The sequence below is a fragment of the Alosa sapidissima genome, chromosome 1 (assembly GCF_018492685.1).
Source record: "Alosa sapidissima isolate fAloSap1 chromosome 1, fAloSap1.pri, whole genome shotgun sequence".
NCBI lineage: Eukaryota > Metazoa > Chordata > Actinopteri > Clupeiformes > Clupeidae > Alosa > Alosa sapidissima.
Genome location: NC_055957.1, coordinates 38,442,258 through 38,454,409, shown reverse-complemented (window position 1 = coordinate 38,454,409; position 12,152 = coordinate 38,442,258). Strand labels below are relative to the sequence as shown.

Below are 12,152 nucleotides of genomic sequence, written 5' to 3'. Positions count from 1 at the left end.
AAAGAAGGAAGGAAAAGATAGAAGGTGTCTGTGTGAGAGAGAGAAGAGAGAGTCTGTCGAGCGGCTTGAATGAACAGACGCTTAACAGCAAAGCCCACTGCACAATAGAGTGCCAAACAGACCGCAGTCAGACACTAGCTACAGGATGGGCGTGGGGCTCTAGCCAGAGGTTCCCAGTGCTGAAGAAGTGCCAGGATGTGTGTGTGTGTGTGTGTGTGTCTCCTCCTCCATGTTCTTCTGGGCTGCATTCCCTGCATATTCAGTGAAGTGCTGGCCGAACGTACAATTAGAGTCACGCAGCAGCGTATAAATAGCCCCCTCTGCTCAGCACACTCACGGGCCCTTCCTCCTCAGGGGCGCATCACGGCCAGTCTGTTCATACCCGATATTGCTTTACAGCAGTCAACTTCTTTAGTGTTATTGCTCCCTGCCACCCCCCCCCCCCCCATCCACTCCACTAATAAGCAGAGGCTATAACGCTCCTTATCTGTGCCCTCTTAACTCAGATATACACACAGTCACACACAAACACACACACACACACACACACACACACACACACACATATGGAGTGTGTATGGTGTCTGTACTGAGAGAGGAAGCCGTCGAGAGGACTGTCTCCTTGTGTGGCCCTTGGTGGCGGGGCACACTGAGGAGTGGATAAAGCCGGGCACTACGTGATGTTCTTTCAGTGCCTCTCGAGATATGGAAGTGTGTGCGTGTGTGTGTGCGTGCGTGCGTGTGTGCGAGCGCGTGTGTGTCTGGCTCTCTGAGCACATTGGAGATGCCGTGTGTGATGCGCCCCTGAAAAGAGAAAGAGAAGAGGTGTGTCGCTGTCTGTCTGGGTGCTTTTCCACCTGACTGAGTGGGAGAGGTGAGAGAGCAAGGACGAGGGGGGACGGCTGGAGTGCATCTGTGCAGAAACACACCTGAGGTCCATAATGCCTCGCCACAGATGGGAGATGCTGTGAGACGTCTAGACATTTAGATGTCTTATCAAGGTCTCCCGCTCATTAATGATATCAGTGGAATCTTGGGCTATGAAATTGAAAGTGATAACATCTTCTAATGAAGTCTGTGTGTGTGTGTGTGTGTGTGTGTGAGTGTGTGTGTGTGTGTGTGTGTGTGTGTGTGTTTGTGTGTGGTTACATCAAATGAGTTTGAGTAGCTCCACAAGAGAGTTCTTTTCTGTCCTCTTTATTCTGATTTAAGTACACCACATATGCAACTGCTACTGTTGCACTCAGAACCACTCCAGACAGCTTCTCTCTCTCTCTCTCTCTCTCTCTCTCTCTCTCTCTCTCTCTCTCTCTCTCTCTCTCTCTCTCTCTCTCTCTCTCTCTCTCTTTCTCTGTGCGTGTGTGTGTGTGTGTGTATGTGTGTGTGCCCGAGCAGCACCGCAGCAGCTGGTGTGTGAGCAAGTGCGTCCATAAAGCCACCGCTGATCTTCTGTAATGTTGTAATGTCCCCCAGATGTTGTGCTGTAACAATGCTCCCTCTGCTCCTGGCAGCTTTTGTTTTAACCACCGACAATTAATTACCCAGCGGTCCCACTCTACTACCCACACATGCCCACACATGCCCACACATGCCCACACGCCCGTCCCTCGTCTGCCTGCCCGTCTGCCCGCCTTGCCCATTGGCTAACCCAGCTGTCTGTCTCTTTCTCTCTCCTCCAGAGCAACTGTCCAATCAGCATCATCACCAGCAGGGCCAGTCCACGCTGCCGCCAGCCCCGCCTCCGCACAAGCAGCAGCCGTCCGTCACCGCGCTCAACCACAACTCCCTGACCAACCGTCGCAACGTGAGCCCGGCGCCGCCGGCCGCACTGCCCGCCGAGCTGCAAACCACGCCCGAATCCGTCCCGCTGCAGGACAGCTGGGTCCTGGGCAGCAATGTGCCGCTGGAAAGCAGGTGAGCGCCAAGCGTCGTTTGTACCCGTATCATTGGTTGGCACCACAGCATGAGGGATTTGGTTGGCCACTTCATAAGCCCTGCAGTGTAACTGCTCTGTGAAATGCTGATTCTGCTGACCAGGTCGATTGTTTCTGTGCTATATGAGACCAAACAACATTATAGCCTCTCTATTACAATGTCATTTCACAATAACTGCCAGAAAGAATGAGCACAGCCTTTACTGGTGTATTCACTAAGGTTAAACTAGCCCCCCACAGCCTGTACTGGTTTATTCACTAAGGTTAAATTAGCCCCCCACAGCCTTTACTGGTGTATTCACTAAGATTAAATTAGCCCCCCACAGCCTTTACTGGTGTATTCACTAAGGTTAAACTAGCCCCCCACAGTAGACAGCTAGAAGCTAGAGTGACCTAAGACCTAGTGTCCAGAAGCATCTCCTTTATGTTATCACATATAATTTGGCCTGGTCTTCTTCCTCTACAGCCTTATCTGTCAGAGAAATGTGCTGCTGAAGCACAGGTCAACCATCAGGGGTAGACATGGCCTTGAGCTTAGCACCCACTGTCCAAATTGTGCTAATTAAAGATTAAACCTTTTTAGGTGTTAAATGAGCAAAATAGTCCAACGTCCACTATCATCACTGAGTGTTTGTGTGTAGACTCTGCAGCAGTTGTGGAAACTTTCCCAGGATTATGCGTGCCGAACAGGGACCGCTGAAACCTACGTCAATCAAATTTGCCACTTAGTGAGACCAGTTGGTCAAATCTATTCATTATTTCTCTTCAAACTGTTATTATGACTAACCATCTGTTAGCACAAAGAGCATTTATTATACTCCTCTGTGCAAGAGGTGTCAATTGTTGAGCGAAGCGAATTAAAAAATAGTAGTGTGTAGTTAAATGTAGACGTATTTTGAGTTAAAAGGTTGTTGAATAAAAGTGCTTGAATTTCCCCAGCACAATGAAGCATCTTATTATCATAATGATAAACTACACCAGAGAGGGACTGGCAGGGCTCTCAGATGCGTAACTCAATCCATCTGTCAAGCATCTATGTGATAGAGAAGTCAATAAGACTGGCTCCAGTGCACCGCAGCAATTAGAGGTATTAATGTACAGTCTCCCGGTCAATCCCAGCAGTGTTTGTCCACAGTGACAGGTCCGCCCGGTTGGCCAGCTTGTCGATGGCCTACATATCCCATTGCAGCATGGTGTTGATGGATGTAACGTGAAGTAGCACCTTTGCACACCGGATGACGCTCATCAAATGCATTCATCAAACAAGTTAGCAAATTGCCTGGGAATGGCCAGACTGCTAACCATGAGATCAATGTCTCCAAGAGGCTCAGAGAGAGAGAGACGTAGGTGGGGAAAGGGGGGGATCTCTGCTGCCGGTGTGCTGTGGCCTGGCCCACTCTGTTTGGGTTGTGTTGCTCTTCATTCCTGGGTCTGCCCAGTGGGGTCTTAATTACGAGGCAGGAGCCAGTCTTATGGTGTGGGAGGTGAGGGAGAGCTAATGTGTTTCTCTGGGTGTCTCTGGCTCTCTGTCAAACACCAGCACTAATGAATGGCCAGGTCCCCTCGCCTTGAAAACGCTTGGCCCCATTCACAGAATCACTATGGAAACACACACACACACACAAACACACACACACACACACACACACACACTCACACACACACACACACACACACTCACTCACTCACTCACACACACACACACACACACACACACACACACTCTCACACACACACACACACACACACACACACACACACACACACACACACACACACACACACACAGACTCATACTGTATATATGCACATGTGCATACACACTTTCACAGGTGCACATGTTCATAGACACCGACATACACACACACACACATACATACACACACACAGACTCACATATGTGTGCACGTACATAATATACACATTCACAGACACACATGGTCATACACACTGACACATACTGTACACGCACACACACACACACACACACACACACACACACACACACACACACACACACACACACACACACATGTGTGTGCATGTACATAGACACACATGTGTGCATGTATATAATATAGTATAGACGTTCACAGACACACGTTCATAGACCCCCCCCCCCACACACACACACACACACACAGACTCGCATATGTGTGTGCACGTACATAATATACACATTCACAGACACACATGTTCATACACACTGACACATGCACTCTCACACACACACACACACACACACACACACACACACACACACACATGTGCCCCATGTGACGTGTGCCACAAATCTTCCAGGGCACAAAGAGAGGAGAAGCGGAAGGTGGACAGGGGAGTGTGCGGGGGAGTGGGCCTCTGATGGAGGGAAGAAAGGAGAGAGGAGGAGGTGCAGTGGGCCTCTGATGGAGGGAAGAAAGGAGAGAGGAGGAGGTGCAGTGGGCCTCTGATGGAGGGAAGAAAGGAGAGAGGAGGAGGTGCAGTGGGCCTCTGATGGAGGGAAGAAAGGAGAGAGGAGGAGGTGCAGTGGGCCTCTGATGGAGGGAAGAAAGGAGAGGGGAGGAGGTGCAAGGGAGATGGAGGGAAGAAAGGAGAGAGGAGGAGGTGCAAGGGAGATGGAGGGAAGAAAGGAGAGGGGAGGAGGTGCAAGGGAGATGGAGGGAAGAAAGGAGAGGGGAGGAGGTGATGCACACTGCACAATGCGTTCATGGATAGTTTTTCCATCTCACGCTCTTTCTCTCTGACTGTGTGTGAGTGTGTGAGTACGTGAGTGTGTTAGTGTGTGCGTGCGTGTGTGTGTGTGTGTGTGTGTGTGTGTGTGTGTGTGTGTGTGTGTGTGTGTGTGTGTGTGAGTGTGTGTGAGTGTGCCTGTCTGCCTGAGCTGTATAATGCATATCTAAGTGCTGTAATTGTATGTGTTGTATTATGTGAGTTGAGCAGAGGCCCAGAATAGCACACCTGTCTGCCCCCCTCCATGTGTGTGTGTGTGTGTGTGTGTGTGTGTGAGCGTGTGTGTGTGTGTGTGTGTGTGTGAGCGTGTGTGTGTGTGTGTGTGTCTCAGCATGTGTTCTCGCACGTGTCACACTGCACAGCTGCCATTCTATTCCCTCGCTTTTATTTCTGTCATTCCATCCTCCCCTTTTCATCTCTTCTTTCCTCTACCTCCACCTTCTCACTCCATCTCTCCTACACGCCCTCTCTCATTCATCCTTCCCCCCCCCTTCCATCCCTGTCACACTTGCTATCTCTCTCTCTTCCTCTCTCACTTTTGCTCTCTCTCTCTCACATTCTTAGTTTCAATCTGGCTCCCTTTCTCCTACTTTTTCGCTCTCTCTTTTACACTCTTTCTTTCACCTCCCTCCTATCTCTTTTTTATCTCTCTATCCTTCTCTATCCCTCTGTTTCTCTCCCCCCTCTCCCTCTCTATTCCTATCTCCCCCTTTCTGTCCCGCTCTCTCCTCCTCTCGCTCGCCCCCCCCCCCCCCCCACCCCCCTCTCTCTGTCAGTTTGTCCTGCTGTGACTGTCTGCATCCTCTCCTCCTGACCTTGGGCTCTCCTCGGCTCATATTGACAAAACAATATGTACACATCTATTATTAACAAGCAGGGGCTTAAACCTGTGTACTCAAACCGGAGCACCTCCCCGGAGCCCGTCGCACCGCACCGCACCATTGCCACTACAGCCATGGGGAGAAGAAAACAGATAGGGGGGCCCAGACTGAGGCAGAAGCAGCAGCAGCAGGAGCCGATGGGGGCCCCTCGCTGGGAGTGGAGGGCCATGCCAGGGCCGGGCCTCAGAAGGGGGAGCACCAGCCTGGGGTTTTGTATTCTGGTGGCCCGCTGTGTAGCACAGGCATCAAAACATGCCAGCAGAAGGTCGACTCAGAGGTTTATCAGGACACACATAGACAAACACACACACACACACACACACACACACACACACACACACATATATATATATATATCAAATATAAAAACACACACACACATGTGTCCATGCATGTGTGTGTTCACAGCTTGTGGTGTTTTGCAGTTGATTAGACAGAAGACAGGGCACCCAGCAGGTAACACCTCAGCAAAGTAGAGCCTGATCCTCCCGTCACATTCAAAGCATCAGCTCCTTGTCATGTTCTTCTACTCTACGACTAAAAATAATAGTGAAAATTAGATTTTGCAAGTGTGCAGTAGCATTAATTAGTCTGGCGCAAAGTCACCCTTAACAAGTGTCACAGTTGCTCTTAGAATGATTACTTTTCTTCAGGAGTACTTTTGTGTTTCTTGTGTGTTGTTTTCTTGTAAGTGCCGTTCAGCGACGGTGCTCCTTTGTGGCTTTGCCTGTATTCAATTAACACCGCCGACTGTTCCCACCCTCGGCATGGCGTTCTGTCTGATTGCCTGCGCCTCTGTGAGCAAGTGTGAAGAGCCTTAAATCAGAGGGTTCCGCAGCTCCCGCTGTTCTAACAGCACTCCGCCATTACTGACCTGCTCCGCTCCATTCAGACCAGATTTATACAGAATCCCACTCAAAGACAGCCGCCCCGTGACACACACGCACATCGTGTGTGTGTGTGTATGTGTGTGTGTGTGTGTGTGTGAGAGAGAGAGAGAGAAAAAGAGTATGTTATATCTGCCCTAATAGTTTCAGTTGCCTCCTGTATTGAATTTCAGAAGTGTTTATAAATATGAAATTAAAACTCTATCTGGCATACAAACATGTGTAAACACACACACACACACACACACACACACATGTATACACACACACACACACACACACATGTATACACACACTGCATGTTTAGAGAGGAGTGCAGAGAGAGCATTAAAATGAGTACACATAGTGTTTGATGAATGAGTTAATTTAGATGTCTCCACTTTATCACCTAGTCTCTAATTAAAGGCAGAGTCATCATAATAAATCCACAGCTTTCTCAAACTTGAGCGCCAGTAAATCCAAACAAATGCCTAATGACCTTTTGATGAAGTTTACGACTCTCTCTCTCTCTTTCTTCCACCTCTCTTTCGCTTTGCACTATTTCTTTCTCTCTCTCTCTCTCTCTCTCTCTCTCTCTCTCTCTCTCTCTCTCTCTCTGTTTCCCATTCTATCACAGTTCAACTATTATTGGCAGGACAAAACAAACTTGCATTGCAAAGGAAAACACTGCTAAGATTGGTTTGAAAATAGTGAAAAACATCTGACATATGAATCAATAAAGGAAAGGATTGTGTGTGTGTGTGTGTGTGTGTGTGTGTGTGTGTGTGTGTGTGTGTGTGTGTGTGTGTGTATCCATTTGTGTGTGTTTGTGTGTGTGTGTGTGTGTGTGTGTGTGTGTGTGTGTGTGTGTGTGTGTGTGTGTGTGTGTGTGTGTATCCATTTGTGTGTGTGTTTGTGTGCGCGTGTGTGTGTGTACCCTGTATAGGTTTGAAAAACTATGGCACCTGTATGTATTGAGTGCATTTCAACATTCTAATTAGCTGTTCTAAGTAAAGCTGACTCATTGACCTCTGAAAGTTGCACTGACTGCCGGCTTCTAATTGAACACCTCAGTAATACGCAGAGGCAGCTGTTTTGAGTTTTTCCCCTGCGCTCTAACAAAGACAGACACAACATATGCTCAGGGGTCAATCCAAAGGAGGCACGCACACCAACTGGGAGCTACCTCCAGCGCATACTGCTTTGTCATCTGTGTGTGATTGATTTTTAGAGAGTTTTTTTGGTGTACTTGTCTTTGTTGCTGTTGTTGTTATTGTTTTGCGATAGTTCAGACAAGAATAGTGGGAAAGGAAAATATGTTTTTTCTGAATAACAATTGTAGAGATTTGCATTTACTTAAACATTAAGGTTACAAAAGCATCCTTCCTCTCTCTCTCTCTCTCTCTCTCTCTCTCTCTCTCTCTCTCTCTCTCTCTCTCTCTCTCTCTCTCTCTCTCTTTATCAGTTCCAGTGTTTCTTTCTCCTTCTTTCACCAAACTATTTCAGTGGCATGCAGAGATTCCTAAGTAAGCAGAGTCCCTTTTGTAGAACATCTTTTTTGACCTCCATTTTTAAAATATGATCTGCACACATCTTCTCCGACACCAGTGTTATATTTCATGACAGCAGTGGCACTGGCCTGAGATGTCAGTAAACATGAATGGTGACAAGTCATTCAGGCCATGCGCTACAGTGATGAGAGGAGGAGGAGGATGCATGGAGTAGAGTAGAATAGAGGGGGAGGAGGATGCATGGAGTAGAGTAGAATAGAGGAGGAGGAGGATGCATGGAGTAGAGTAGAATAGAGGAGGAGGAGGATGCATGGAGTAGAGTAGAATAGAGGAGGAGGATGCATGGAGTAGAGTAGAATAGAGGAGGAGGAGGATGCATGGAGTAGAGTAGAATAGAGGGGGAGGATTAGTGGCAGGCAGAATGCCGAGGTGTCTGGACTGAGTTTTCACTTCAGGGCCGATAATCCCCGTGTCATCACTGGCTTACACTTTCAGTCACCTGTTCTGAGACCTACGCACACACACAAATGCATGCACACACACACACACACACACACACACACACACACACACACACACACACAGACACACACACACACTCACACACAGACACATTCTCATTCTCAGACAGATGCATGCAAAAATATACAGGCATTCGCACATTCCTATTCTCAGACAGAGGCACACAGAAACACACACTTCCATACCTTCTGAAGTCAGGAGACATGAATACTGTCTGATCCCTACTGATTCTTTCCACACTTATGATCATTGTGTGTGTGTGTGTGTGTGTGTGTTTGTGTGTGTGTGTGAGAGAGAGAGAGAAAGAGAGAGAGACAAAAAGAGAGATAATTGTATCTTTCCTTGATCATTTTTGTTTTGTGATGTTATACATCATATTGCTTTGCTATTATTGTAACTTTACATTAATGCCAATAAAGCGACAGAGAGAGAGAGAGCTAGATAGAAAGAGAGTGTGCAGTGGTACCTTTGAGATCAATACCAAACTATTCAAACTAAATTAGCCAAGTTAGTTTCTTTTTCAGTGTTCTTGATGAGGCCACTATGTTTATTTAGTTTTGTTCCCTGTGCTATTTAAACCCAAGTGGCGTGTCTTGCCATCCTGGGGGCCACTTGTTGGAAGGCGTCCCCCTGCAGACAGCACATGTGGGGATTAGTAGGGGTCACTCCAGGGGCTGCGTGTCACCCCGGCTCCAATCCATTCGCCACAGTCACCCCCGTCTCTGCAGCCATAACACGGCCCTGTAAGACTCCCAAACACAGTATCTGTGTGTTCATCAACACATCAGCAGGGCCTCTTACTGGGCCTCAGGGAGTTCATAAAAATAGACTTTACTGCACGTCTGCGGCTCTCCACTGCGGTTGGAGCCGAAGGTGTTAAAAGGGGCTTCATGAGGAAGCAAAGGAGCACATTTAATCACCAAAAAAATAAAGAAATTAAGAAGTTTCACAAAACCTTGCTCACACCACTTCTTGCCCTTATCTTGTTATAAAATGTGTGATAAAAAGTCATTTGTTTTTGTGTGCGCATGTGTGTGTGGGGGCGGGATGTGTGCGTGTGTGTGTGTGTCTGTTTAAGAGAAGTGTTTGATGGCTGAAAGTACAGGGAGTCTATTACAATTAAAATATATAAATATGTATAACAGAGTTGGCCCCAGAATGAATGAGATTTAATTATCGTTAATTGTTCTTTTAATTTACCGATTGAAGAGATTATTTTGTTTTCTGTGAGGCTGGATCACAAAAGTATCAAACGATCTGCCTCTGGCTTGATTGATCTCTCATTATGGAGCCTTTTGACTCAGCATGTCGTAGAAATGATATCACACAACGATCGACAGAGCACAGTCACACAGCCACCAAACACAGCAAGCCAGACCTGCTCATGAAATTAAATGGATAAGATATTAGATGGCAAACATCCTAGCACACTAGCACACACATACATACACACACACACACACACACACACACACACACACACACACACACACACACACACACACACACACGTGTGTGTTTGCTTGCCCATGTTTTTATGTGTAAATGCATGCATGTGTGGGGAGGTAACAGGAGTCAGAGGTTTCAAGTCCTTCCACAGAGAGGTCATTAGGTCAGCGAGGTCAGAGGAAGGTACTGCAGAGAGAGAGAGAGAGTGTGTGTGTGTGTGTGAGTGTGTGTGTGTGTGTGTGTGTGAGTGTGTGGCAGGTCCACTTGACAACCCACTCATCATCTTACTCCTCAGAACCCTGGCAAAGCCATCAGGGGGAGGACAGGAGAGATAGACAGAGAGAGAGAGAGAGAGACATGGAGAGAGGGAGAGAGCCTTTGGGGAGACAGGAAAGAGAGAAAGGGAAAAAAGAAAGACATGATGAGCTGTAGATCTTCTTTCAGCTTTTGATGAGGTGTGTGTCTCTGAAAGTCAGATAGTCTGCTCTTCTCCTTCTGAGGATTGATGAGCAGAAGAAACTTTGATTGCATGTATGTGTGCATGTGCGTGTGTTTCTGTGTGTGTGTGTGTGTGTCTGTGTGTGTGTGTGTGTGTGTGTGTGTGTGTGTGTGTGTGTGTGTGTGTGAGTATGAGCTTCTGTCTCAAAAGACCTTGCCCTGGGCCTTTCGCCTGCTGATCTCAGCTCATGCCCCCCCTCTCTCCCTCTTTCTGTCCCTCTCTCTCTCTCTCCCTCTTTCTGTCCCTCTCTCTCTCCCTCTTTTTCTTTCTCTCCTCTGCCTGCATTCCCTTTCCCAGACAGAGCCGGGATGAGTGCTAATTGAAGCAGCCTCAATAGCGGCGACGTTGTGTGTGTGTGTGTGTGTGTGTGTGTGTGTGTGTGTGTGTGTGTGTGTGTGTGTGCGTGTGTGCATACACACACGCGCGCTCTGACAACCTTTCCCTCTAATTGTTTTTGTCTCCCGTGTCTCATGTCCCTCATGTAGAAAATTACCAAAGCAAGCGGTTCTCAAAAACGGGCATGACATCCTAATAAAGATGGATGTGTTCCCACCCGCCTGCCAAATAGGGGTTATGGGGACGTGTGCCACGCTACTCCTGCTGACCTCTCATGCCCGAAAGCATGACCCACCTCACCCATCTGCCTTCAACCCGCTTCTCATGTTGGCTGAGAGTAGAGATAGAGAGGGAGAATCTGACACGGGGGCACCATAGCAACAGCGAGTCGGAACCATTGTTTACTCTGTGCAGCATTGTGACTCAGGGTCATCAGCAGGACCTTATCATTGCAATTCTGTGTGTACTGCTGTTCTGAAAGAATTGAGAAAATTGTGACAACAGCTTTTGTGTGTGCTTATGTGTGTGTGTGTGTGTGTGTGTGTGTGTGTGTGTGTGTGTGTGTGTGTTCACTTGGCTTACTGTATTGGGTGAAATTGCATAGTTCATTTGGAGAAATTTACAGTGAATCCCATAAACCTGGCTGATGAATCGTAATATTAATTTAATTGTGTGGGCGACTGAAGTCCTTGCCTCATACTTTTATTGAGGAGAGAATACATCACACCAGAGAATTGAACTCATGATTCTACTGTGCGTAATAATGTTATGAATATATATTTATATACATATACAGTAGTTGAGCTGAAAGTGCAATACAATGTATTGTGTGTGTGTGTGTGTGTGTTCCTCATTCCTAAGCTTACACTCCCCCAGTCACAGACTACAGTCATAAACTGTTTTCAGATATGCCCTCCGCACTATATGCAGATATTTGTCAAACGGATGTTTGACCCTTCGGGTGATTCAGGTATGATGCTTACATGCAGAAATTATGTGTGAACGACACCGAAACTCTTCGCTTAGTTCAGACATGAGCTCATTTGCATAATGTTCGTCTGAAATACTAGTAGTGTAAGCGCCGCCTAAGTTCAGAGTTCCAAATGTCGGGATATGTTGTTCAGATTTACGGCCCAATCACTTCATATCCGGATGCGGATTCAGGTCACTCTCAGCCTTATGACTAAGAGACAGAGAGAGAGAGAGAGAGAGAGAGATAAACAGATGGGTGGAGTGGGCAGAGATCTGGTGTGCTGACTTTTTGGCAGCGGGAGAGAATCTATGTGTGTCTGTGTGTGTGTGTCTGTGTATGTGTGTTTGTGTGTGTGTGTGTGTGTGTGTGTGTGTGTGTGTGTGTGTGTGTGTGTGTGTGTGTGTGTGTGTGTGTGTGTGTTCTGGGCTCTGCTTCATTTGCTCTGTCTGTG

At 47.4% G+C, this 12,152-nt stretch overlaps 1 protein-coding gene across 1 annotated transcript in view; it reads left to right on the top strand.

Annotated features, from left to right (window-relative positions):
- Window positions 1–12,152, top strand: part of tenm3 (teneurin transmembrane protein 3) — a 222,978-nt gene that overhangs the window by 104,975 nt on the left and 105,851 nt on the right. The window contains 1 exon segment of the mRNA XM_042087438.1: window positions 1,680–1,914. Coding sequence (XP_041943372.1) covers window positions 1,680–1,914 — 235 coding nt within the window.